The sequence below is a fragment of the Carcharodon carcharias genome, chromosome 18 (genome assembly GCF_017639515.1).
Source record: "Carcharodon carcharias isolate sCarCar2 chromosome 18, sCarCar2.pri, whole genome shotgun sequence".
Taxonomy (NCBI): domain Eukaryota; kingdom Metazoa; phylum Chordata; class Chondrichthyes; order Lamniformes; family Lamnidae; genus Carcharodon; species Carcharodon carcharias.
The window spans coordinates 95229608-95256575 of NC_054484.1; the positions used below are offsets into that span (position 1 = coordinate 95229608).

The 26968-nt window shown below is 41.7% G+C and overlaps 1 protein-coding gene across 1 annotated transcript in view; it reads right to left on the reverse strand.

The window, feature by feature from the left end:
- Positions 1–4361: 4361 nt before the first annotated feature.
- The window catches only part of LOC121290338 (succinate--CoA ligase [ADP-forming] subunit beta, mitochondrial-like), a 122051-nt gene continuing 99444 nt past the window's right edge, over positions 4362–26968 (reverse strand). The window contains exons 9-11 of the mRNA XM_041210678.1: positions 15146–15266; positions 6153–6241; positions 4362–5350 (exon numbers count right to left, since the gene is read on the reverse strand). Coding sequence (XP_041066612.1) covers positions 5276–5350; positions 6153–6241; positions 15146–15266 — 285 coding nt within the window. The 3' untranslated portion in view covers positions 4362–5275. The remainder of the gene's footprint in view (positions 5351–6152; positions 6242–15145; positions 15267–26968) is intronic.

Genomic DNA, 26968 nt, shown 5'->3' on the forward strand with positions numbered 1-26968 from the left:
AGACTGATGGGGCGGTAATTAGCCGTTGGATTGGTTGGATTTGTCCTGCTTTTTGTGTACAGGATATAACTGTGCAATTAGCCGGGTAGATGCCAGTTTTGTAGCTGTAGTGGAACAGCTTGGCTAGGGGAGCGGCAAGTTCTGGAGCACAAGCCTTCAGTACTATTGCCAGAATGTTGTCAGGGCCCCTAGCCTTTGCAGTATCCAGTGCCTTCAGCCGTTTCTTAATATCACGTGGAATGAATCGAATGTGAGAGAGTGTGAGAGAGAGGAGAGAGAGTTAATGGCGTTAATAGGCCTGTTAATTGTTGGTGGGCGCATTGCCAACGCCCATGCACACCCGCTGACTGAAATATTGCATGAGTGCACAATGATGTCGGGACGCTCGCTCAAAGTAATCACGTGTCATTTTACGCTCATTCGGGTCGGGTGCATGCCAACCCAACAAGCAGAAAATGCTGCCTCTCTCTCTCTCACATTCTCTCTCTCACACACACACATTCTCTCTCACACACACACACACACTCACTCTCTCTCTCTCTCATATAAAGCGGAAGCCAGGGCCACACCATCATCGAGGGACTAAGAAGAGGTCGGGAAGGGAAGAGCCGGATACCATTGCCTCAGGGAGGACTCAGAGGAGAGTTTGGGATGGGAAGGGCCTGTGAGTGTAAAGTAAATATAAAGGAACTAGGCTTAACTTACACCCCAACCAGGTCTGATAAAGGATTAAGAAAGCAGCGTCCAACAAAGCCCAAACATAACAGAACACGAGGTAAATAAGAGAGGGATTGGTGAATCTGGCACCTCTTATCTAGCCAATAATTGTTGTTCAGAGCAACAGCAATCATTGGCTGAGTAGCCTGTCAATCAGGATGATCTACATGCCAGATTGGCTGCTTTGGGCATTGACTGTCCTAATTGACAGGCTACTCGGCCAATGATCATAGGCCCCCATGAACAAAGGCCCCACCATAAGCACCTTGAGCAGCCCCCTCTCCCAGGTCTCACTCAGGCAATTTGGATTGACCATAATGCTAGACTTGCGAGCAATGCTTGGTTCCATGAATGAATAATGAAGGGTCACATCCACAGCATGTAGGAATGTATGCAATTACTCAAATAACTGATTCATTGGAATTTATGTGGAGATGGGAAAACCAATTGTCATTAACCAAGAGAAGGGCAGTAATCAAAAACTGCTAAACCCAAGACCCATTTTTTTCTCCATTGTTATCGACAAAAGAAAACTTGCAGCAAAACAATCGATTTACTAACTTTACAGCTGCCATGCTGCTTCCTTAGCCAGCCACTTTCACAGACTTAGTAAAGCACAATTTAAAATTAATTTATTTTGCTAAGCCTTTAATCTTGATATTTTCAGTGTTCCTTGCATGCGTGGCCTCACTGATCCTGCTCAGGCTCCTGTTATCAGTAGCTCTATCAGAAAGATTAAGGAGCTCTCTATCCTGGACAGCCACAATCAATGTTCCTGGTATGTTCGCAGCCACAGCCTGTATTCTAATTGCACCACAGTATATTCTCTCTCTGTGGCCCAATTCACTCACTGCTGAGATCTGTGCTCCAAGTAAGCCAGCACGGCCCCTTTCTACGTTTCAAAGTAGCTTCAATGTCCTCTGCCTTCACACAAACTCTTCTTTCCTCCCAATGCTGCCAAACATCAGCAATTCCTAATCTTTCCAAACCTCAGGTGATCTCCCAGGTGCCAAAGACCTCACTGCCACCAGCATTCTCAAGCCTCAGATCTCCCCAGCAATCTTCTCACTCAAACAGTCCAGCAAACATCAGATTCTCCAAGTCCAGACATCTCCTCAATGTCACTACTCTAGATAGCCTCCACTATTCAACCCTCCCAACTAGTCCCAGCCTGCAGTTGTTCCATACACTCACAAGGCTCCCATATCCCAGTTACCACATTTTTGTGCATCCAAGTCTCAATGCTATCCAGTGTTCCCATAATCCTTCCCCCAGGATACTAATGATCCCCATACCCTGAACTGCCCCACCATAAGCAATTGGTCTCAGATCCTATCTTACCCTCTCAATGCTGCCAAGGCCCAATTAGTACTTTACCGACACTGGGGAAGGGTGTAGTGAATTTCAACTGCCATCTTCCAGGAAAATGGGCAGCTGGCAGAGGTAAATAGGACAGAGGAATCTTGATCATTCCTTGGACCATCCCACTTCCGAATCCCCCAAAGGACCCACCTAGTGCAATTTTCAGGCAGGCCTGTAAATGAGCACACCATGTTCCTACCTGTTTCAGTTGTGAGTCTGCAAACCAGAATCCTATGCTGTTGTACAATGCTGACTACAATTTTAAAGAGCAAAGGGGCAGAGCTGGTAACCTCTTCACTAAAGAGCCCCAAATTTTTTTTTTGCTTTTGTGGGGCCTGGCAGAGTTTTCTAAATACTGCATCCGTCACCAGCCCCTGTTCACCAGAACTCCACACTCACCCACTCAGGTTGATTCCTCGCCCTCCCACAAATTGGTGATCTGCCTGTTTTGCTGTCCTCCGCTTGTGAGAAACATTGAAGTGTGGCCTGAACTTCCTTTGCAGCCCATTTCCACCTCCTACATGCCAATTCCAAACCCCATCACCCTATGGTTCCTGTCAGACCCTGCTCCATTCTCCCGAGGATCTGGAAGAAGTGCAAAGGAAATCAATCAGAATGGTACTGGTCTTTAGATTTTCAAAGCAAGGTTTGGAGAAATGCAGGCTTAGAGGGGATGTGATTGAGCTCAAGGTCATGACAAACTTTTACTTAGTCAAGTTGGATGGATTATTTGAGATAGATGGGACCACAAGGCATGCATAGAAAATCCTTAAGAGTTAAATTAAATGCCAGGAAGACTTTTGCCACTCATCACTCTGATACAGGTCTCATTAATATTTGGGAGGGTTTAGCTTCATTCTAGTTCTTTAAAATAGAACTTGACAAATGCCTTGAAGAGGAAGTTACAAATTATAGAAATAAAGTATCAAGTTGGCAGTGATTATGAGCTGTTAAGGACTTCCAATATCTCCTGCAGCCTCCCTCGATTGCCTTTGCGAGTTGGAGAATTGGAAGAGCTTGCAGTTATATAGCACTTCACTGCCTCAGCGTTGCCCTAATGGCTTCACAGCCAATAAAGTACTTTCAAAGTGAGGAATTTTTCCCTCTGGTCATCTGTTTCTCCCAGGGGAATGTGTTTAAGTGGTGGGATATAGCTTAAATGATAATGCAATGATCTGAATTAGAAAGGCTAAATGGGCCTGCTCATCTTCATTCATCCTACTGTTTTGTATGTTCTTATGCATGTTGTATCATATCCTGAGACAGCCTATTTCTATACTGATACTATCTTGTAATAGGTAAAAAATTGAGCACATAGTTAAAGAAGCATGCTGACAGCCATGTAGTTTGGGAGATACAGAAAAAAGACTGAAGCTTTGAAGAGCAAGAAAAAGATTCAGAGACAAACAGAAGACATCACATTGAGAAAGGTAACTGAGTCATACACCCGGGGGGAGGAACAAGGGTAAATAAGATTGAAAGATGAACAGGAAGTCACAGAAGAAAGAAATGGAACAGAACAGTTTACTATTATTTTTCTCCAACAAGCCAAAGAATTCAATTCTTATTAGCATATTTTGAGTCATGTGGTATACCTTTTAAGTTTTAAAAGGTTGTATGTATCCTTCGTCTCACCTTGAATAACGAGAGATCTGCTAGCATTATTTAACAACTTGCATTTATAAAGCACATTTGGTGTAGTCAAATCACCAAACTAAAATCTCTCTTTGGACATACTGTATAAAATCTTGGAAATTTTGTATTATTCTAAGCTTTATTTTGGCAATTCCAGTACACTTTGATACCTTCACCTGAAATATGTTATAGAGATGGGGAAGGGCGAGGCCATGGAAACATTTAAACATAAGAATGGGAATTTTAAATATGTGGTATTGGGTGACCACCAATCGATACAGATCACTGAGGAGGCAGTGATAAGTGCAGCACGACTTGGTACGGGATGGCATAAGGACTGTGGAGTTTTAAATGAACTATAGGAGGGAGGGTGGATGATGCTTATAATTTAGACATTATAATTCAGAATACAAAATACACAATAAAATACTTGTGCTGTACAACCTCAAGAGATGGTGACACATTTACTCTATACTGTACTGTACAAACTTTGCATATCCTCAAGTCGCTCCAATATAAAGTAGAATGACTACTATCCAGTAGAACGTTTAGCTGTGGAGTTAATTAATCTGACCATAAAATAGAACCAAGTTTTCATACATTTTCCATCTGAACAGATTGGCAATAATTCACACTGAGAAGCCCAGTTATCAAGCAAGTTCTCAGAGAACTGAAGTATATTTTATTGTTGAACACAATAACCAGGGTTTCAATAATGCATATTAAAATGTTTCAATCTAGCCTATGAGGCTTAAACATTTTGCAGAAATGCCTTGCTATATACACAAGGGTACAATTCAATGTGCATTTTTCTTTTAATAAGCTAATTTTTGATCATGTCAAACAAGTTACAGCAGCAACATCTTTGAACATTCCTCTGTTGTAGAAAGGACTGTTTTGCCCCTTTATCAGTATGATTAACTCATTCATTACTTCACAAGTTTGAATTCATTGCTGTATGGAAATGTATCTGGAGTGCCTCACTTATGTGTTTACCAATAATAAATCCACTTGAAATGTGGGTTGCAGTGGAGGAATGTGCAAACGTTAGAGAGTTGACTGTACCAATGCAATAATTAATGAGTTAACAATTGTTGCATAACATGCAACCCCAAAAAACATCCTGTGCTTTTCAAAGAGAACAGAAACACATTTAGTGGTGCTATAAACTGTAAAGTACATAGTCCTTTGTTGGAAGCCAGGTTATCAAAAACATCAGATCAATTCAGACTTAAATGTCAAACAATGTGCTTCAAGATCTACCAGATGAACACATCAGTGTTCCATAGGATTTGGAGAACCACTCAATATACATGCAAACTTTAAATAACTGTTAAGGTAATAATTTAAAAATCTGGATTACATCACATCCCCAACATATTTGAAGATGCGACACTAAACAAAAATGTCTGAACGCCATGACAAAAGCCAACATTACATTTTGTGCAGTATTGTAACTTGAGTAATAGACCCCTTCACAAAGAGAAACAAAGGGCAAGACATTTTTAAGAATATACCACAATTGTGAACACTGTAGGAGTTTATTTCTTTAATGCATGTCTCAAATTGGCAGCTGGAAATCGACATCCACTTGTGCCTCATTTGCTAATGACACGATTTTTGAAAGTTTTACAATCTGCAAGCGTACAAAAACATAGAATGAGGTGTTTAATAATTAAGTCCAGATTGGACAAAGTCATAAAAGCAAAATTACAGTGGCAAAATTAATTTGAATTTCAAAACAATTCTCATATGGAAATTGCTACTCAAAATAATCAACCCAAAGAAAGTGCCACAAAGTAATTTATTCAAATGTTGGAGGCTACTTTTCCATAACAAATAAAACACAGTCAATGGCTAGATCACATCATGTCAATTATTATTGTTCTGGTTTTTGATTGGTTTAAATAAAATCACAGCCTCAAGAACCCAATCAATATCCAATTCTTGGGAAAAAAAATTGCACCTCCAAAATGGAGAATGGGGACCAGTTGTTTGGCACTTTCTCTTTAAAGAAACAAGATCGGGTAAGAAAAAAAAGTTAAACTGGATTTTAAAAAGAAAAATAACAGAATGGAGAGAATGGGAAAGGAGGTAATAGTGGAGGAAGACAGGGAAGACTCAGGCACACCAAGGCAAGTATAATGAAAATGTTGTTTTATTGAAATGTTTTAAGTGTTTAAATATAGTTAACATTACAGGAAAAGCTGCTCCCCAGATTTGAGAATTTAGATTACTATAATATTGGTGATTTTACTGGAACAGTGCGTTAGCTGAAAACTTATATCAGCCAACTCACAAAGATGGCTATGTCCCTTCATAATGGTTAGATTGTTAAAAGAACCTGATTGAAAGTACATTTCCCAAAACAGGTGCATTTCACTAATAATCGGGTTTGCGACCAAAGGGTGCTTTCAGTTTTCCAAACAAATTCTTACCAGTCTAGCAGCTTCATCCAAGTCATCACAACCCAGAATCTTGAGGCTGCTGGAAGCAATCAGTGCTTTGGCATCATCAACTTTAGAGCCTGTGGGTGCAAAATAATAGACATGAGCATTTGGCATACTGAGCATTCTGAGCTTCCAAGAAAGAAACACTTGCATTTGTACAGTACCTTTCACAACCAAAGGACACCCTAAGACATTTAACAGCCAAAGTATTTGTGAAGTGCAATCACCATTGTAATGTAGAGAACATAGCAAGACCAGATAATCTAAGGGATAGAGTGATCATGACACCTCAGAGAGCTTGCATGTTCTTCTTCAAAACACCGCCATGGCATCTTTTACATCAATGGGAGTGCAACAGGGCCTCGGTTTAACGTCACATATGAAACACTCACTCGGTACTGCACTCAAGTATTATTCTAGATTTTGTGCTCTCAAATCTCCAGAGTGAGACGAAGCCACAACCTTTTGACTAAAGAAGTGAGATCTAAAGATATTGGCTGGAATAAAAGAAGAAAACCATTGTTTCAGTTATCAGGCAGAGCAGTAGGAAGACGGGGTGACTTAGAGCTCTAGATATTGACCGTTAACTTGTGCTGTAAGTGCTCATATGTGGACATTAAAGGCCAGATTTTCACAAATTCAGGAAGATTCAGTGGGCCTTTAAAAATGGTGGGCTACCCCCATTTCTGACAAATCATATTTTTGCCAGTAGGGGAAAGGCGGTGGGGGGGTCATTTACACAAGAGGGAAACCCAAACTCAGTAGGGCCATTTGAACTCAGTGCTGAATTCAAACAGAGCCCATTATGGCTGCTGCAAGGGATTTAAACTACAGTGTGGGAGTCACAAATTTATGGGGTAGATGTATATGTTTTTGAAGGGCAGATAAGATCTTTTTAACTGGCATAATTTGTAGTTGTTTTAAATCCCTGCTCTTAACACTATAAAAAAACTGGCTACAGCTGTGATAATTTTTTTTAAAAAAATTTGTATGACAGCCTAGGTGTTGTAGCATCTATTCGAGCAGTTGCAATAGTTATTTGTTGAAATTTCACTAAGGACTCTTTGTGAATGCTTGGCTGACTTTCAAAAACTACAATTATGTCAGCAGGGGTTCTGAGTTCAGAGTTTGATTGACCGGTTAAACAGCCTATTAAAGGATTAGCTGTCTTTGATGTGGGGTATGAACACAAGGATGTTTGCTCTTATAAGAGATTACACATTTGAGATTTAAAGCATTGAATGGGCATTCGTGAATGGATTTTTAAAAAACATTGAGTCTGTATGGTGAAATCCATATTATATTTTAAGAACTTTATTTTATCTCCACATGGCTCGAGGTTTGCCCATGGTGGATTGTGGGTGAGGTGCCATGGAGGGTATAAGGGGACATGAGAGTAGATGGGGGGGGCATGACTTGACGTGGGGGCTATAAGGGACCATGGAGGGCATGAGTTGGCATGGGAGCCATAAACAGGTCATGGGAGTTGCAAGGAGCGGTATAAGGAACAACCCTGTGCATTAAAAACTAAAAATGCTGTAAAAACTCAGGTCTGGCAGCGTCTGTAGAGAGAAAAACAGAGTTAACTTTTCGAGTTCATATGACTTCTTCTTCTGAAGAGTCATACGGACTTGAAACATTAACTCTGTTTCCCGCTCCACAGATGCTGCCAGACCCACTGAGTTTTTCCCAGCATTTTATGTTTTTATTTCATATGTCGAGCATCCGCAGTATTTTGCTTTCATCAGTGGAGGGTGGATTGCGGTTGAGGGCTAGAGGACCTAAAATCTTAAAGTACAACTGGGACAAAGTCCCAGCGAACTGAGGTGGGCCTTTTAACCAACCCACCTTGGCACTCAGACACTCCTGTGGCCCTATTCTCTGCTTCCAGAGTCAATAGTCCCAACTTCATCCCACACTCAGCCCACCCCCCAGAAGACAGTGAAACAACGATGCGATAATGCAGAAATGACAATGGACTAATGTGAAAAAGTAGAGAAGCGTAAGGGAAACAATGGCAGTAACTTCTCAAGATTCCAAGTTTTTTGATAAATAAAGATTTTTGGAAGGCAGAGAAGTGCAGCGGAATTTTAAACTTGCCAAACACACATGATCTGCAGTGCTGGTCAGGTGAAATATTTTTCAATCACCTCAATGATTTTTCAGAGAAAAAAGAGCAACTTGGGTTGAATGTCACAAAAGAAATTTTTGAAAATTAAATGTGCTTGCAGAATACTTATGCAGCAGAATTGCAAAATGAATTTTAAAGTATGTACAAACATTTGTCACACTGCAAACTTTATGACATCCCATCACTCTGAATCATGTCATGCTTGAAAACATATGGCTGCCTGTTCCTGCTAGATTTGGAAATCTCACTGAAGCAAAATATATACTTCCCACTTATCATGACCACAAGGGTTATTTTATGGAAACTGCAGACACTGTAGTTTTAAAAATAATTTTAAAGGCAATCTGGTGTGCATTAATTTTCAGAGCAAGGAACAGGTTAGAACTTTCCCTTTCTGTTCCACCACTGGTGGCCATGTTTTCAGCTGCCTGGATCCTAAACCCTGGAATACCCTCTCTAGGTATCTTTCTTCCTTTAAGACACTTTTTAAAACCCAGCAGATATCAAGGCAGCATTTGACCAAGTGTAGCACCAACAAGCCCCAGCAAAATTGAGCTCAATGGGAATCAAGACAAATTCTCCTCTGGTTGTAGTCATACCTAGCATAAGGGAAGGTAGTTGTTGCTGTTGAAGGCCAACCATCTCAGCCCCAGAACATCACTGCAGCAGTTCCTCAGGGTAGTGTCCTAGGCCCAACCATCTTCAAATTCTTCCTCAAGACCTTCCCTCCATCATAAGGTCAAGAGCGGGGATGCTCACTGAAGATTGCACAATGGTCAGCACCATTCACAACTCCTCAGATGCTGAAGCAGTCCAAGCCCACATGCAACAAGACCTGGACAACATCCGGGCTTGGGCTGATAAATGGCAAGTAATATTCGTGCCACACAAATGCCAGGTTATGACCATCTTCAACAAAGGAGAATCTAGTCAACTCCTCTTGACATTCAATGGCATTACTATCGCTGAATCCCCCAGTATCAAAATCCTGGGGGTTACCATTGACCAGAAGCTGAACCTAACCAGCCAAATAAGTACTCTGGCTATAAGTGCAGGTGAGAGGCTGGGAATTCTGCAGCGAGTAACTCACTTCCCGACTCCCCTAAGCCTGTCAACCATCTACAAGGTACAAGTCAGGAGTGTGATGGAATACTCTCCACTTGCCTGGATGAGTGCAGTTCCAACAATATTCAAGGAGCTTGACACCATCCAGGGCAAAGCAGCTTGCTCGACTGGCACTCCATCCACCAGCTTCAACATTCATTCCCTCCACCATTAGAACACAGTAGCAACCATGTACCATTTTGATTAACTTGACTGAAGTTTTTGACGAGGTAGTGAAAGAGTTTTTGAAGTGTAATGCGATTGATGTGGTGCACTTGGATTTCCGTAAGACGTTTGATAAAGTGCTATATTGCAGGCTTGTCAGTAAAGTTACAGCCCATGGAATAAAAGTGGCAGCATGAATACGAGGTTGGCTGAGTAACAGTAAACAGACAGTAGTGATGAATGGTTGTTTTTCGGACTGGAGCAAGGTATATTGTGGGGTTCCCAGTGGGCAATGTTAGGATCACTGCTTTTCTTGATCTATCTTAAAAGATATTGACTTGGGTATGCAGAGCACAATTTCAAAATATGCACATGATACAAAACTTGAACGTACTGTGAATTGTGAGGAGGATAGTGAGAACATCGACAGGCTGGTGGAATGGATGGACATGAGGCAGATGAAAATTAATACAGTGTGAAGTGATACATTTTGGTAGGAAGAACAAGGAGAGGCAATATAAAATAAAGGGTACAATTCTAAACAGGGTCTAAGAGCAGAGGGACCTGTGCACAAATCATTGAAAGTTGTAGAGCAAGTTGAGAAGTTGAGTAGAATGGTTCCAGTGTTCAGGAACTTCAATTATGAAGATAGATCAGAGAAGTTGGGGCTGTTTTCCTTGGAGAGGAGAAGGCTAAGAGGAGGTATTCAAAATCATGAGGTGTCGGGACAGAGTAGATGGGGAGAAACTGTTCCCACTTGTGAAATGATCAAGGAGAGGGCACAGATTTAAAGGAATTAGAAAGGAAGCAAAAGCAACATGAGGAAAAACCCATTCACACAGTCAGTTTTTAAGGTCTGGAATGCACTGCATGAGAGTGTGGTGGAGGGAGGTTCAATTGAGGCATTCAAAAGAAATTAGACTGTTACTTTAAGAGGAAGAATTTGCAGGATTATGGGGAGAAGGCAAGAGAATGTTTTATTTTTATTCATCATGTGGGCGTTGCTGGCTAGGGGGCAGCATTTATAGCCCATCCCTAATTGCCTTTGAAAAGGTGGTGGTGAGCAGCCTTCTGGAACCGCTGCAGACCATGTGCTGTAGGTACACTCACAGTGCTGTTAGAGAGCGAGTAATAGGATTTTGACCCAGCAACAGCGAAGGAATGGTGATATATTTCCAAGTCAGGACGGTGAGTGGTTTGGAGGGGGAACTTCCAGCTGGTGGTTTTTGCATGTATCTGTTGTCCTTGCTCTTCTAGATGGTAGTGTTCATGGGTTTGGAAGGTGCTGTCTAAGGAGGCTTGGTGAGTTACTGCAATGCATCTTGTAGATGGTACACAATGCTGACACTGTGCATCAGTTGGAGGGAGTGAGTGTTTGTAAATGGGGTGCCAATCAAGCAGGCTGCTTTGTCCTGGATAGTTTCAAGCTTCTAGTGTTGTTGGAACTGCACTCATCCAGGCAAGTGGAGAATATTCCATCACACTCCTGACTTGTGCCTAATAGACGGTGGACAGGCTTTGGAGTGTCAGGGGGTGAGTTACTCACTGCTGGATTCCTAGCCTCTGACTTGCTCTTATAGCCACAGCATTTATAGGGCTAGCCCAGTTCAGTTTCTGGTCATTGGTTACCCCCAGGATGTTGATAGTGGGGGATTCTGCGATTGTAATGCCATTGAATGTCAAAGGGAGATGGTTGGATTTTCTCTTGTTGGAGATGGTCATTGCCTGGCACTTGTGTGGTGTGAATGTTACTTGGTACTTGGCACTTGTCAGCCCAAGCCTCGATATTGTCCAGGTCTTGCTGCATTTGTACAGGACTGCTTCAGTACCTGAGGAGTCGCAAATGATGCTGAACGTTATGCAATCATCAGCAAACATCCCCACTTCAGGCCTTTTGGTGGAAGGAAGGTCATTGACGAAGCAGCTGGACAACTCCTGCTGCGATGTCCTGGAACTGAGATGAATGACCTCCAACAACCACAATCATCTTCCTTTGTGCTAGGTACAACTACAAACAGTGGAGAGTTTCCCCCCTGATTCCCATTGACTCCAGTTTTGCTCGGGCTCTTGATGCCACACACAGTCAAATGCTGCCTTGATGTCAAGGGCAGTCACTCTCACCTCAACTCTGGAGTTTAGCTTGTGTCCATTTTTGGACTGAGGCTGTAAAGAAGTCAGAGCCGAGTGGCCCTGGCAGTACCCCAAACTGAGCATCAGTGAACAGGTTATTGCTAAGCAAGTGCTGCTTTATAGCACTGTGGATGACCCCTTCCATTATTTTACTGATGAGTAGACTGATGGGGTGGTAATTGGCCAGGTTGGATTTGTCCTGCTTTGTGTGTACAGGACATACCTGGGCAATTTTCCACATTGCCATGTAGATGCCAATGTTATGGCTGTACTGGAACATCTTGGCTAAGGGTGCGGCAAGTTCTGGAGTATGTCTTCAGTACTATTGCCAGAATATTGTCAGGGCCAAAAGCCTTTGCAGTATCCAGTGCCATCAGCCAGTTCTTGATATCACATAGAGTGAACTGAATTGGCTGAAGACAGGCGTCTGTGATGCTGGGGACCTCCAGAGGAGACCGAAATGGATCATCGATTTGGCACTTTTAGCTGAAGATTGTTGAAAATGCTTCAGCCTTCGCTTTTGCACTGATGTGTTGGGCTCCCTCATCACTGAAGATGGGGATATTTGTAGAGCCACCTTTTCCAGTGAGTTGGCTAATTGTCCACCACCATTCACGACTGGATGTGGCAGGACTGCAGAGCTTAGATCTGATCCATTAGTTGTGGATTCACTTAGCTATATCACTAGCTGCTTATGCTATTTGGCACACAAGTAGTCCTGTGTTGTAGCTTCACCAGTTGACGTCTCATTTTTAGGTATGCCTGGCACTGTTCCTGGCATGCCTTCCTGCAATCTTCATTGAACCAGGGTTGAACCCCTGGCTTGGTGGTAATGGTAGAGTGAGGTATATACTGGGCCACTAAGTTACAGGTTGCGTTCGAGTACAACTCTGCAACTGCTGATGGCCCACAGCGCTTCATGGATGCCCAGTCTTGAGTTGCCAAATCTGTTTGAAATCTATCCCACTCAGCACAGAGGTATCCTCAATGTGAAGACGGGACTTCGTCTCCACAAGGACTGTGCGGTAGTCACTCCTACTGATAGTGTCATGGACAGATGCATCTCCAGCAGGCAGGTTGGTGAGGATGAAGTCAAGTATATTTTTCCCTCATTAGTTCCATTACCACCTGCTGCAGACCCAGTCTAGCAGCTATGTCCTTTAGGACTCAATCAGCTCGGTCAGTAGTGGTGCTACCAAGCCATTCTTGGTGATGGACATTGAAGTCACCCACCCAGAATACATTCTGCGCCCTTGCCACTCTCAGTGCTTCCTCCAAGTGGTGTTCAACATGGAGGAGCACTGATTCATCAGCTGAGAGGACGGGGGGTGGGGGGTAACATGGTAATCAGCAGAAAGTTTTCTTGCCCATGTTTGACCTGATACCCTGAGATTTCATGGGGTTCGGAGTATATGTAGAGGGCTGCAAGGGCAACTCCCTCTTGACTGTATACCACTGTGCTGCCAAAGATGGTGATCTCTGGGATATTATCTATATGGTATGATTTTGAGAGTATGACTATGTCAGGCTGTTGCTTGACTAGTCTGTGAGACAGCTTTCCCAATTTTGGCACTAGACCCCTGATGCTGGTAAGGAGGACTTTGCAGGGTTGATAGGGTTGTGGTTTCCAGTGCCTAGGTCGATGCCAGTTGTTCCATCTGACTTCATTCCTTTTAGACTTTGTAACAGTTTGATACAACTGACTGGCTTGCTAGGCCATTTGAAAGGACATTTAAGAGTCAACCATATTGCTGTGGGTCTGGACTCATATGTAGGTAATCCCTAAAGTGGATTAGTGAACCAGATGGGTTTTTGCAACAATTGACAATGGTTTCATGATCATCATTAAACTTTAAATTCTAGATTTTTATTGAATTCAAATTCCACCATCCACCATCAGAGCATTACCCTGGGTCTCTGGATTACTAGTCCAATGACAATACCACTATGCCACTACCTCCCCCAAAGTTGGTACTAAGTGAACTGCCCATTTGGAGAGCTGGTGCAGACACGATGGGTTGAATCGCCTCCTCTGTGTTGTAACAATTCTGTAATAACGCACACTGGATTCTCTATAAATAGAGGCAGCCAAAAGCACAGAGCTTCTGGTGAATCATAATAAATCACTGGCTCGGCTTTGTGTAATATCATATCTAACTCTGGATGCCACACTTTAGAAAGGATGTGAAGGCAACAAAGACGTGTAGAAAAGCTTTACAAATATGGTTCCAGGAATGAGGAACTTCAGATCGATTAAGCTGGGGCTTTTTTCTTAGAAAAAAGGTTGAGAGTAGATTTGATAGAGATGTTCAAAGACATAAGGGGTCTAGACAGAGTAGAGAAAGAGAGCAACCATTCCATTAGTGGAAGTGTCAAGAACCAGAGGACACAGATTTAAGGTGAATGGAAAAAGCAGCAAAGCTAACATGAGGAAAATCTTTTTCACGCAATAAGTGCATAGACTCTGGAATGCACTGCCTGAGATTGTGGTGAAGGCAAATTCAATCATGGTTTTCAAAAAGAAATTTGATAATTATCTGAATAGAAAAGGTTCGCAGGGCGATGCGAAAAAAGTTGGGGAAGCAGTACTAACTGAGTTGCTCTTGCAGACAGCCAACACAAGACACAACAGGCCTAATGACCTCTTCTGTGCTATAACCATAATGTGTTTATATCAAGAAGATGAAGTGCAGCAACTCACCAAGGCTCCTTCGACAGCACCTTCCAAACACGCGACTTCTACAACCTACATGAATAAGGGCAGATGTCTGGGATTGCTACCATCTCCCAAGTTCTCCTTCAAGTCTCATATCCTCCTGACTTGGAACCATATCACCATTCCTTCACTGTCAATGGGTCAAATTCTTGGACTCGCTTCCTAATAAGACCTTGGGTGTACCTACATTACATAGGCTACAGGTGTTCAAGAATGCAGCTTCCCTCCACCATCTCAAGGGCAATTAGAGATGGGCAATAAAAGCTGGCCTTGCCAGCGATATTCACATGTCAAGTAAGAATAAAAACCTACCTCCTTGAACAAGCTTTTAGCTATCTGCCCTGCTATTGTCATATCTGGTTCGGTGTTAAATTTTGCTTTATATTATTCCTATGAAGCGCTTTGGAATGAACATTTTATTATGTTACAGCAGCTATATAAATACAAGTAGTTGATATTACTAATACTTGTGTTTAGGGTTCCACTAGACAGCAATCACCAAATTCATAGAAGCTATTAGCCCCAACATCCAGCAATGGCTAAGTCTGAGAGACAGGGATTGGTTAAATGTGTTGGGAATGCATTTACCTCATGAAATTCTAATGGTGGTCATTCAATAATGCACCAATGAAGTGGTCAACCTGTGCAGCTCCCATAGCTGGGGAGAAACCAAGTGGAAAGCAACTGGGCAAAGTGCCTTTCTGTAGTTGAATAAGTGGAAACCGCCATGCTCACCTTGCAATCTCACAACTATCGGAATCTTCAAATCCAAGTCCTTCACAGCCAGAATAATACCTTTAGCAATTACATCGCAGCGCATGATGCCACCAAATATATTTACCAGAACAGCAAGTACCTAGAGAAAGAAGGGTCCTTTTTAAAGTAGTAATGAAACTGCCTGGGTGAAGGGCAAAATCATTCAGTAGAGTTAAATCAAATGTACTTACTTATCTGCTTATCAATAATGATCATTTTATACACTATATGTTGGCAATACAAGGAATATTACTAATTTGCTAATTTGCACTAATCTTTGTCTGCTTATATAGTAGGGGCAGCCAAACTTTCTGAACCTTAAAGCTGCATTCAATAATCTTTAGACATTCAAGAGCTGCAAGACATAGACAACCTTTACTGACATATTTTTGTTACTATTGCACACTCTTATGTAAGGAAATATATTTAATAAAAATGTAAGTGCAAATAGTATAAAAAGTATATGTATGCAAGAACTAAAGTATGTATTTATTTCCTGCCACCTGTAGCTTGTCTTCTTGTAATCCAGCATTCCTTCCCCAGCTCAGCTTTAATCCTCCAGCTTCCTTCTTCACCAGCCCACTGCTTGCAAACTTGAACACAGTCAAAGAGAAACTCCATGCCCTGCTTCTGCTGCCAGAACGCCCACTGTTTTCAGTAGGAAATGCATTGTGTTTCAGTTGCAGCAAATGTTTTGCATGCTTTTGCCAAATGGCTACTTAATTAACGAACAAATAACAAACACAAGAAAAGATCCCAGGCCCGGTCACAAACCGTGTAGGTCACATTCAAATCACTACATTCACATTAGAGCAGGAGGCTCCAATAATTGTCCATTCATCCCTCCCACCCTGTTCACTGCACTGCCATCTTCAACGTTGCCACACAGCGTGAGTCTGCTCCACCTCCTGGTCACTGAGCCACACTTTATGTGGAAAGGAGATGCAAGCAGTTCACAAGCTATGGTTTGGCCATTCCTGCTATATGGCATATCAGGAATATGAGCACGTACTCCCCAGGAGGGCAAAACTTTATACCGGGAACAAAAATTATAAAATTACCCCCATAAAACCAGTCTAAAATACAAGTGAAGAGGCTCTGATTCAGTATGTCTAACATTCAATTAGAATTTACAAAATTTCAAGCTGCAACAGTTACATTTAGTCTACATTAAGGATATGGACAAATATGTCATTTTCTGTGATACTTAACCTCTTCTGCCTGACTGACTGAATATTTTCAGCATTTTGTTTAGCTTCAGATTTATAGCACCTGCAATATTTTGCTCATTTAATTTAATCGGAACCTTGAATTATCAGTCCAACAATGTTGTAACTCTCATGATAGATTTATTCCCCCAAGCTTGCGCAAAACTGTCACTGCAAATTAACCACCCATTGTAGAAACTGACGTCCATTTCCATTAAAATTAATGGAAGTAAATACAGCATGGTTTTTATTATGGGCAGACAATCCGCAATGCCAGGTGGAAGTCGAAAATTTAGCACCATTGTGTTATTAAACCAGTCTCTGGCCACAGAAAGTAGAACAAATGTTGTGTGGGCTGAAGCAATCAAAATCGGGCTGTGCTCTTCCAAATCTATTCTTCATAGTTTTACATATAATGTACAGCACAGAAACTGGCCATTCAACCCAACTGAACTGTGCTCAGGTTTATGCATCACATCATCTCACCCTATTAATATCCATCTATTCCTTTCTCCCTCAGGTGTTTACCTAACTTCCCTTTAAATGTATTAACGCTATTCACCTCAATTACTCCTCGTGGTAGCAAGTCCCACCTTCTAACCATTCTAATATTTACGGCTCATAGTTTTGATCTCCCCCATAAGTGGACATATCTTCTCAATGTCTACTCTATCAAGCCCCTTCATAATTTTAAAGATCTATATCAATCTTCTCTTTTCTAGAGAAAATTCAAACAGATTCAACTTTAAGGAAACTTAATTTATATTTTAAAAATGTGAAGAAAACAGCTCTCGCTTAAAAAGTAAACAAAACAAGTGGTTATTTTATTGAGTGGGCTGCCATTGACTAGTTTTCATAGAAAACATATTGCTGTTTATGACAAATACATACCTTCAAAACCAACTATCAGTGTGAGAAACATCAGCCTTGGTGACAGATTATTTGTCACTAAATTGGGACCAGAAATACCTTCCAACTAGATTTGGTCCATTGATCAAGTGTGTGTATTTACTGTTACTGCTTCTCCCAACTACACAATTAACATCAGAGTAATGGTGTTATGTAAAATATTGGGACATTTGATATGCTGAACTCTTAAAAGAGATGCACAAGGGGATCCAATTCACCTCCATTACTGCTGGGAATTTCCATTTTCCTCAATGTTTGTCTAACAAGGATGGCAGGCCATAAAGCAAGCTGGATTGCGCTGTCAGGTGAACAAGAATTGAAAAGATACTGTAACTACATGTTTCAGTAACATTCTTAATTCCACCCAGCAGGTACTCAAGATAATTTAAACGGGGAGTTGTATATTGGATAAAACTCGCCTAAGGAGAATCACAAAGCCCATGTAGTGAAATAGTATTAATAGCATTTACATCTAAGGACAAAAAAATCAATGCAAGAGGAAGAGACAAGAAAGCCTAGTTAATGCAAACAATAAGAACAAATGCAATAATAGCTGAATACAGCCTACTCCTAATAAGTTGAATCTTTTATACTAAAAATTGAATTAACCAATCATTTGAATTAACATATAAAAGAACGAAGTTGGAATCTAATGCTTAAAAAAATTGAACAGAAGCAGGCAGCCAATTTACATAATTAAAGGCCCTTTTATGGGTGACTTTTCCAGGTTGCTGGCATTTACATCTTGCCCACCATCCTGAAGTGGAAGGTGAGCCTGGAGGTGGCCAATTTGGTGGTCACCTCCGGGAAGATTGCTGAGCTGGTCTCATTGCTGGCAAGTGCAGGCTAAGAAACCCCATTTCATCTGGACGTTAGGATCCCAAAGCCCATGGCAAAATCCTGCCCAATATGTCAAAATAAACTCAAACTCCCAGAGCTGAAAATCTAAGTGAAATTTCCAAATCGTAGCACTGAAACAGAACTCAAGTCCCAGGTTCCAGAGTGAGAGCTGGGACTCCAACAGTAGAGATTCTTGCTAGCATTTTTAACATTCAATGATCAATTTACGATGAAAGCTACTGATTTTTGAACTCTCATCCTCTAGTTTTTCTCCTACCCCCTCTCATGCCTTCTCCAAGCTCATGCTGCCCATGTGACCCACTTGCTGCTCCCTCAACCCTATTCCCACAATACCCAACTTCCCCTCCTGGTCCCCATGTTAGCTGTTATTGTTAACTGTTCTCTCTCTTCAGTGACTGTCCCTCTTTGCTTTAAATCGCCATCATCATCCCTCCTCACAAAAAACCAACCCTTGATCCCCACTACCTTCATTGCAGACGACTACCGTCCCAGCTTCAACCTCCCATTCTTCTCAAAAATCCTCAAAATGTTGTCACCTCCTAAATACATGCTAATTTTTCCTGGAACTCCGCATCTGAATCCAGAAAATCAGGTTTCCGCCCTTGCTTTAGGGCATGATTTTTTACTTTGTTGGGTGGGCGCGGCGTGCAGGCCCAGGCGTGGTCGCAAAGCCAACCGCCACCCGCGATCGTGCCCCGTCATCGATTTCACACTGGCTGCCCAATTAATGCTGGAACACTGAGGTAGGGGTGAGCATGGAAGTTTGCAAATGCGCACAAGTGTGCGTAATGAAAGCTCTCTGAGGCACAGAGCTGCCTCAGGGAGCTGAAGATTTTTAAAATAAAAAATAAAGAATTTACAAATGTGACTCATGAGCAGGGACATCTTATAAATGATATTTCAAAATATTTATTTTATTTTTAATGCCTGTTGGAAACCTCATCCCATCCGTGGATGAGGTTTCATAAAAAAATCCAAAGGTTGCTTGGCCTTTTCGCCTGCCTGCCAACCATAAGGTTGGATGGGCAGCAAAAAATTACATTTAATTAAAACATTAATGGCTTTAATAGACCTATTAAATGCTGGTGGGTGCGCTGCCGACTCCCGTGCACGCCTGCCGACCGAAATAGCGCGCAAGTGCACGATGACATCAGGACGTTCATTTGACATCATTGTGCATCATTTTATGCTCAAGCGGGTCAGGCACGCACCCACCACTCAGTGAAAAATTCAGCCCTTAGTATCGCAACAGCTCTTATATTATGGTGGCTGGCAAAGGTAAACTTTCCCTCCTTGTCCTTCTCGACCTGTCTGCAGCCTTTGACATGGTGGACCACACCGTCCTCCTCCCAACAAATCTCACCACAATGGTTTCTCTTCCCACTTCTACAGCGTTATCTCTAATGAACCCCAAGGTTCTATCTTTGGCCTCATCCTATTTCTTATCAACATGCTATCCCTCGGTGACATCACGCCTTAGTTTTTACATGTATGATAGCACCCAGCTTTACCTCACCACCACCTCTCTCGGCTCCCCCACTGTCACTAAGTTATCAGACTGTTTGTCCGACATCCAATACTGGATGAGCAGAAATGTCCTCTAATTAAACATTGTGAAAACTGGAGCCATTGTCTTCGGTCCTCCTATAAATTCTGTACCTTAGCTACCAACTCCATCCTCTCCTGCCAACTATGTGAGCCTGATTTAGATTGAGGTTGCAACCTCAATGTCATACTTGACTGAGACAAGCTTTCGACCACATATCTGTGCCATCGCTAAGACCACCTATGCCCACCTCCACAACATCACCGGACTCCACCCCTACCTTAGCTCATCTGCTGCTGAAACCCTCAACCATGTCTTTATACCTCTAGGCTTCACTATTCCAATACATTCCTAGCTGGTCTCCCACATTCTACTCACCGCAAACCTGAGGTCATCCAAAATGTTGCTACTTGTCTCGTAACTTGCACCAAGTCCCGTTCACCTATCACCCCCGTCCTGGCTGACCTACACTGGCTCCTAACTAAGCAAAACCTCAGTGTTAAAACTCTCATCCTGATTTTCAAATCCCTCTGTGGCCTCACTGCTCCCTATCCTCTGTAATCTCCTACAGCCCCATAACCCTCTGAGATATCTGCGCTCATCTAAGGCTGGCCACTTGAGCACCCCCCATTTTAATCACTCCACTTTTGGAGGCTGTGGCTTAAGCTGCCCAGGCCCCAAGCTCTGGAATTCCCCCTCTAAACCTCTCTGCTTCTTTACCCTGCTTTCCTCCTTTAAGATGCTCCTTAAAACCTACTTTTGACCAAGCTTTTGGTCAACTGCCCTAACTGTGCTTTAATCTCTCCTGACTTCCATCCCATCACACACCTTCCCCTTTTGCTCTTTTTTGCCACCTCTCCCACTTCACACACTTAAAACCTATATTATTTCTACTTTTCCAAGTTCTGATGAAAGGTCACAGAACTGAAACATCAACTGTTTCTCTTTCCACAGATGCTGCCATTGCTGAGCATTTCCAGCATTTTCTACTTTTACTTCATGTTCTCCTGTTTTCCCTCCTTTATTTCTAAAAAGCTAGTGTTATCTAGCTCCATTAATAGCACTTTCACGTGAACTGGAAGGTCATGGGCACTTATTCCATGCCAGGTCAAAAGCGACATAATCTAAATGGACACATAAGCACAGTACCAATGGATCACGGTATTTTCAGGGGTGCCATAATTTGGATGAAGCATTAAACTAAGGTTCTATCTGCTTGTGCAGGTGGACTAAAAGCAGGAAGACTTCCCAATGTCCTGGCTAATATTCCTTCCTCAACCACCACCACCACCAAAAATAGAAAATTATTCACTCTCGGCATTGCGGTCTCTGTAATCTAATTGCATACAAATGGGCTTCTGCGCTTATCTAACAGCGATTGTGCTTCAAAAAGTAACTGGCATGAAGGACTTTGTACGCTTCTCATGAGTTATACGATGCAGTATAAATAGATGCCTGTCTTTTAATTCCTCCTGTCTACTGCTAATTTATTAGTGTTAGGAGATGAAAGAGTGGAAACCTTTCTTTTTCTTAATGCATTATTCCATTTGTAATTCACTCCTTTTGAAAAGAAAACCTCGTATTTTTTGCCTGATATTCCTTCTTTGGAAAATCCAGTTCCATCTGTTCCCTTAATCCTAAAGCATAGTAACTTTTACGTTTGTATAATTATATTTGATAGTTCAGCAGAGTCCGTTTATCCTATTACATTATTCAGATACATTTAGGACATTAAATAGTTTTTTTTATAAAAACAAATGAAAAAGATGAAGATTAGAACATTTTAATAGAAATAAGTCACATAAACACAGCAACACAGGCAATGGAAAGATTAAAGGATTAGACTCAGAACCATTGATATTTCCATACCATGAATAAAAATGACAAAGGTCATTTATGCTGAAAGTCATATGCTTCAATTGAATTTTTGCATTAAATTTAAGGTGTCTCTCGTTAAATGGGGTGCTTTTATAGACTCTTAGGACCTAAAACCAGAATTGATCAGAAATAGAGATAAAATGTTAAGCAGAAAATATTAACATGATACAATTAACAGGCTTTGCTGTTTTTGGGCTTTTGTCAAGGATTTTAAACAGTGATTTTTTTTGGTCACAGAGGAGATAGTGCATAGCTGAATTTTAAATGAAGGAATGGTCACACCAAGAATTTTAAGTGCAATTAGATGATTAGTGATATCTCAGTAAATCAGGTGAAATACTGTCTTATAATGAAACAGCATTATATGCTGTGATGTGTAATTTATGATTCTGTTGCTAAGGCTAGAGCTATGCCAATATGGCTTTTCCCTTTTCAGGGCATAAAGTCTAATAGCTTTAAGTGAACACTGCCTGAGATCAATCAGTTCAACTGTTGTTTGGTGAGGGAAAAATCAATGTTCTCTCCTCTCTATAAACCTTTGAATGCCTGAAGGTTGACAGATATTTAGAGGTATGTAGTTAAAAGCCGATTTGTTGCTAGTGTATCTTTCTTGAATGTAATCTACCACTAAATAAAAGGCATTACAAAGCACATTAAATGTGCACTTCAATGGTTCAAGCTAATTTCACTGTACTTCATGACAACTACAAGGTGCTTCTGTTTATTTCCCAGCCTCTATAAGGAGAGAACCTTTTAAACTGCACGTTTCTGTGGTGGGGTGGGGTGGGAATCAACGACAATTCTTTACAAAATTTGGCCCTGGTATTCTTATGAATGCTTCATAAATCATTTCAATCCTTTATTTTTCATTTAAGAGTCCCATTGCCTTCATAAGGCAAAAATAAGGCGGAGGGGCATGTTAGTGGGGTGGTGAAAAAGGCATATGGGACACTTGCCTTTATCAGTCAATGCATAGATTACAAAAGTAGGGAGGTCATGTGGGAGCTGTATAGAATCTTGGTGAGGCCACAGCTGGAGTACTCACTGCAGTTCTGGTCGCCACATTATAGGAAGGATGTGATTGCACTGGAGGGGGTGCAGAGGAGATTCACCAGGATGTTGCCTGGGATGAAACATTTAAGTTATGAAGACAGGTTGGATAGACTTGAGTTGTTTTCATTGGAGCAGAGAAGACTGAGGGGCGACCATGATCGAGGTGTACAAGATTATGAGGGGCATGGACAGGGTGGATAGGGAGCAGCTGTTCCCCTTAGTTGAAGGGTCGGTCACAAGGGGGCATAAGTTCAAGGTGAGGGGCAGGAGGTTTAGGGGGGATGTGAGGGAAAACTTTTTTATCCAGAGGTTGGTGATGGTCTGGAATGCACTGCCTGGGAGCATGGTGGAGGCAGGTTGCCTCACATCCTTTAAAAAGTACCTGGATGAGCACTTGGCCAAGTGCTGGTAAATGGGATTAGGTAGGTAGGTCAGGTGTTTCTCACAAGTCAGTCAGACTCGATGGGCCGAAGGGCCTCTTCTGCACTATGATTCTGTGATTCTGAAGAATACATATAGGCGTGGATCAAGAAGCACTTCTGCCACACAAAGAGTAGCCGAAATCCAGAACACTCTTCCCTTGTGCATGCTGGGTCAATTGAAATTTTCAAGATCAAGATCGATAAATGTTTGTTAGGTAAGGCTACCAAGGGATATGGAGAAAAGGGAGGCAATTGGAAATGAGATACAAATATCCATGATCTGCCTGAATGACTGAACAAGCTTGAGGAGCTGAATGGACTATTGCTGTTCCTAATGTTTCTCTGTCAAGAACATGAAACTTACCAGCTCTAGGGGAAGAAATGTCCAGGTGAACATCTGATGGAAATTGAAGGACACATGTACACCAGGTTTAACAGGGAATTGGTGCCAAGAACAACCAATTCATGCATCCTGACAGAATAGAGCACTAAACTTAACTAAGGAATATGCTTGGAAGCATTGTAAACTGTGAAGAGGACCATGTAGAACTTCAAAAGGACATAGACAAGTTTGTGGAGTGGACACAAAGGTGGCAGATGAAGGACAAGGTGAATAAGTGTGAGGTGATTCATTTTGGTAGGAAGAACATGGAGAGACAATATAAAATAAGGGGTACAACTCTAAAGGATGTGCAGGAGCAGAGGGACCTGAGTGTATATGTGCATAAGTCATTAAAGGTGGCAGGACAGGTGGAGAGAGCAGTTAATAAAGCATACAATGTCCTAGGCTTTATTTACAGTGGCACAGAGTGCAAGAACAAGGAGGTTATGCTGAACTTGTATAAGACACTAGTTAGACCTCAGCTGGAGTAGTGTACACAACTTTGGGCGCCACACTTTAGGAAAGATGCAAACACATTGGAGAGAGTGCAGAAGAGGTTTACAAGAATGGTTCCAGAGATGGGAAACTTCAGTTATGAAGATGGGACTGTTCTCCTTGGAGAGGAGAAAGCTAAGGGGAGGTCTGATAGATGTTCAAAATCATGAGGGAGCTGGACAAAGTAGATAGGGAGAAAACAGTTTCCGCTGTAAAAGAATCGAGAACGAGAGGTCACAGATTTAAAGTGATTTGCAAAAAAAACAAATGTGATGCGAGAAACAAATTTCTCACACAGTGAGTAGTTAGCGTTTGGAATGCACTGCCTGCAAGTGTGGTGGAGGCAGGTTCAATCAAGGCATTCAAGAGGACATTAGGTGATTATTTGAAAATAGTGTGCAGGGTTATGGGGAAAGGCAGGAAAATGGCATGAAGCCATAATGCTCATTCGGAGAGCCAGTGCAGACACGATGGGTCAAATAGCCTCCTTCTGCATCGTAACAATTCTGTGACCTGGGATATTACATGGTCTCCTACATAAATCCAAAGGAGGAGAATTTGAAGTTTATATGGGAAAGTAACAAACTTGGTATACTTGTCCTCTCAGTTTTGATCCATACTCATTCTTGCAGAGGTCATTTTGAACTAAGAGCTACTCTTCCTCGAAGGATCGTTTTCGAGTAGCAAACTTATATCAATAGATGACTGCATTCCTGATACATATAACCATAAAAAATAGCCACAATCTTCCATGGGTGGGAATACCCGGCCCCACCTGCTGCCAGTATCATCCAGTCCCGCCGAAAGTCAATGAATTTTTGGCTGGCCCGCTGCATTCCCCACGGCGGGACTAGAAAATCCCGGCCCACACCTGCAGGCAGTGCATTCCAGACCCGAACTACTCGCTGTGTGAAAAAGTTATTTCTCACATCACATTTGCTTTTTTTGCAAATCACTTTAAATATGTGTCCTCCCGTTCTCAATCCTTTTACAGCGGGAACAGTTTTCTCCCTATCTACTCTGTCCAGCTCCCTCATGATTTTAAACATCTATCAGATCTCCTCTTGGCCTTCTCCTCTCCAAGGAGAACAGTCCCAACTTCTCCAATTTTGGCTGTCTCACAATCATAGTAGAACACAATTAATTCGGCATCATAGGATTGGTCAAGGAGCCCTTTGGAGCCATATTCACAGATTCAAAGACTAGCTGCAATTATCTCCTAGCATTCTTGAGTTCCAGAAGCACACACAAGAAAACGAGGTCTGTAAACCCTCAAAAGATAGATAGTCTTCTTCCATAATATTAAGTCACTTATTGTTATAATCTGCATAAGGTCAGACATGAGGCCAGTTCCAGTTGTGCTGAGTATGTTTTATACATGGGTTTGTGTAGCGTGATAGCTGTATAATATTATGGTTCACCTAATGTTGTGGAAATTTGGTGGCCCTGATGACAAAACAAAAAAATCAATCTAATAATGTTCTACTGTCTGTTAACCATTTGATTTTTCACTGTGGGCTAGAGGAAGTTTTTTTTTAAAGACTTATTGAACCATTATATTTCTCCACAGTGATCTTTCTGCAATCACCAGAAATTTCCTAATCAAAGCTGGTCCAATCATGTCCAATACCCAAACAAATCTTTCCCTATCTCCCTTCATTATACACATTGTTTCCTATAGGATTATCAAAACCTATTCATCTCTGCTTTTAAGAATTGCTAAAGGTTGGATTAGTTGCATCTGCTCTAAAACTTCCTTTTAACATGTACCTATTTCAATCATATGGGGGGTGAGTATACATTAGATACATTTTTGCATTATTATAGTAATAAAAATCAAAGCTGATTTGCTGAGACAGTCTAACCAAAGTAATATTTGGCAATGCATCCTGTTATATGGGGTACCTACATTGGCAAAATGTGTTGTGCAACACATGCAGAAATAAAAAGCAAAGATATAGGCCTATGCTGATGGTTCGCTGGGTAAACGCACTAATATGATACGAACACAGGAATGCTCTGGTTAGATCCCTCAATTGTGCTGTTAGCTGTCCTGAGTCAAACATTGGTAAGAGTGCCTCCAATATGTGTTGGAAAGTAAAGTAAAGTCAGCTGAGATTTCCACTCCTGATTACCACCTAATGACCCCGATGGAAATTGTATGTGTGCAGGCATCTCCATCTTAATTATTTACCCCCTCCACCATTGGCACCCAATGGCAGCAGTGTGTACCTACAAAATGCACTGTAGCAGCTCATCAAGGCTCCTTAAACTTCAGCTTCTAAACCTGCGAGCTGTACTGCCTAGAAGAACAAGGGCAGCTGGTACACTGGAACATCACCACTTGCAAGTTCCCCACCAATCCACACACCATCCTTATTTGGAACTTTATCACCGTTCCTTCACTGTCGCTAGCTCAAAATCCTGGAATTCCCTTCCAGCAGCACTGTAAGTGTACCTACGCCACATGGACTGCAATATTTCAAGAAGGTGTCTCACCAGGACCTTCTCAGGAGCAATTAGAGATGGTCAACAAATGCTGGCCTTGTCACTTGGGGAATAAATTTTTAAAAAGCAGGATCGTGTTGGCTATGGTACAACTAAATACAGCACTACTTATCCCACAGCACTGAAAGTGTTAGTCCTATTTAGTGCAACCTACCTAGGCAAAGTTGGATCTTCAGCAATAACGTCAATGTAAAGAAAGTACCACGGCAGGATGAACATAAGCTATGACATGTGCGTAAGCTTGTCAAAGTACCTCCACATCTTATCAGAATTCCTGCTCAGCACCAGCAATTAATTTCACATTAAGTAAAACAAAAATAAATTGTACAACTATTATTCGTACAGGAAAAAATACTTGTGTAACAGGGATACTTGAAAGATTCAAATTCAAGAATGAAAAAAATGCCCCGTTTTGAATTTGAGCCACAAATCACAGTTCTGGATAAAGAGTCAAAGCCGCAGACTGAATTAGCAAAAGAATATCACATCATGTAGGCAGCCACATCAAAAGCTCCAGAGAACAACGGGATTCTGTTTTGA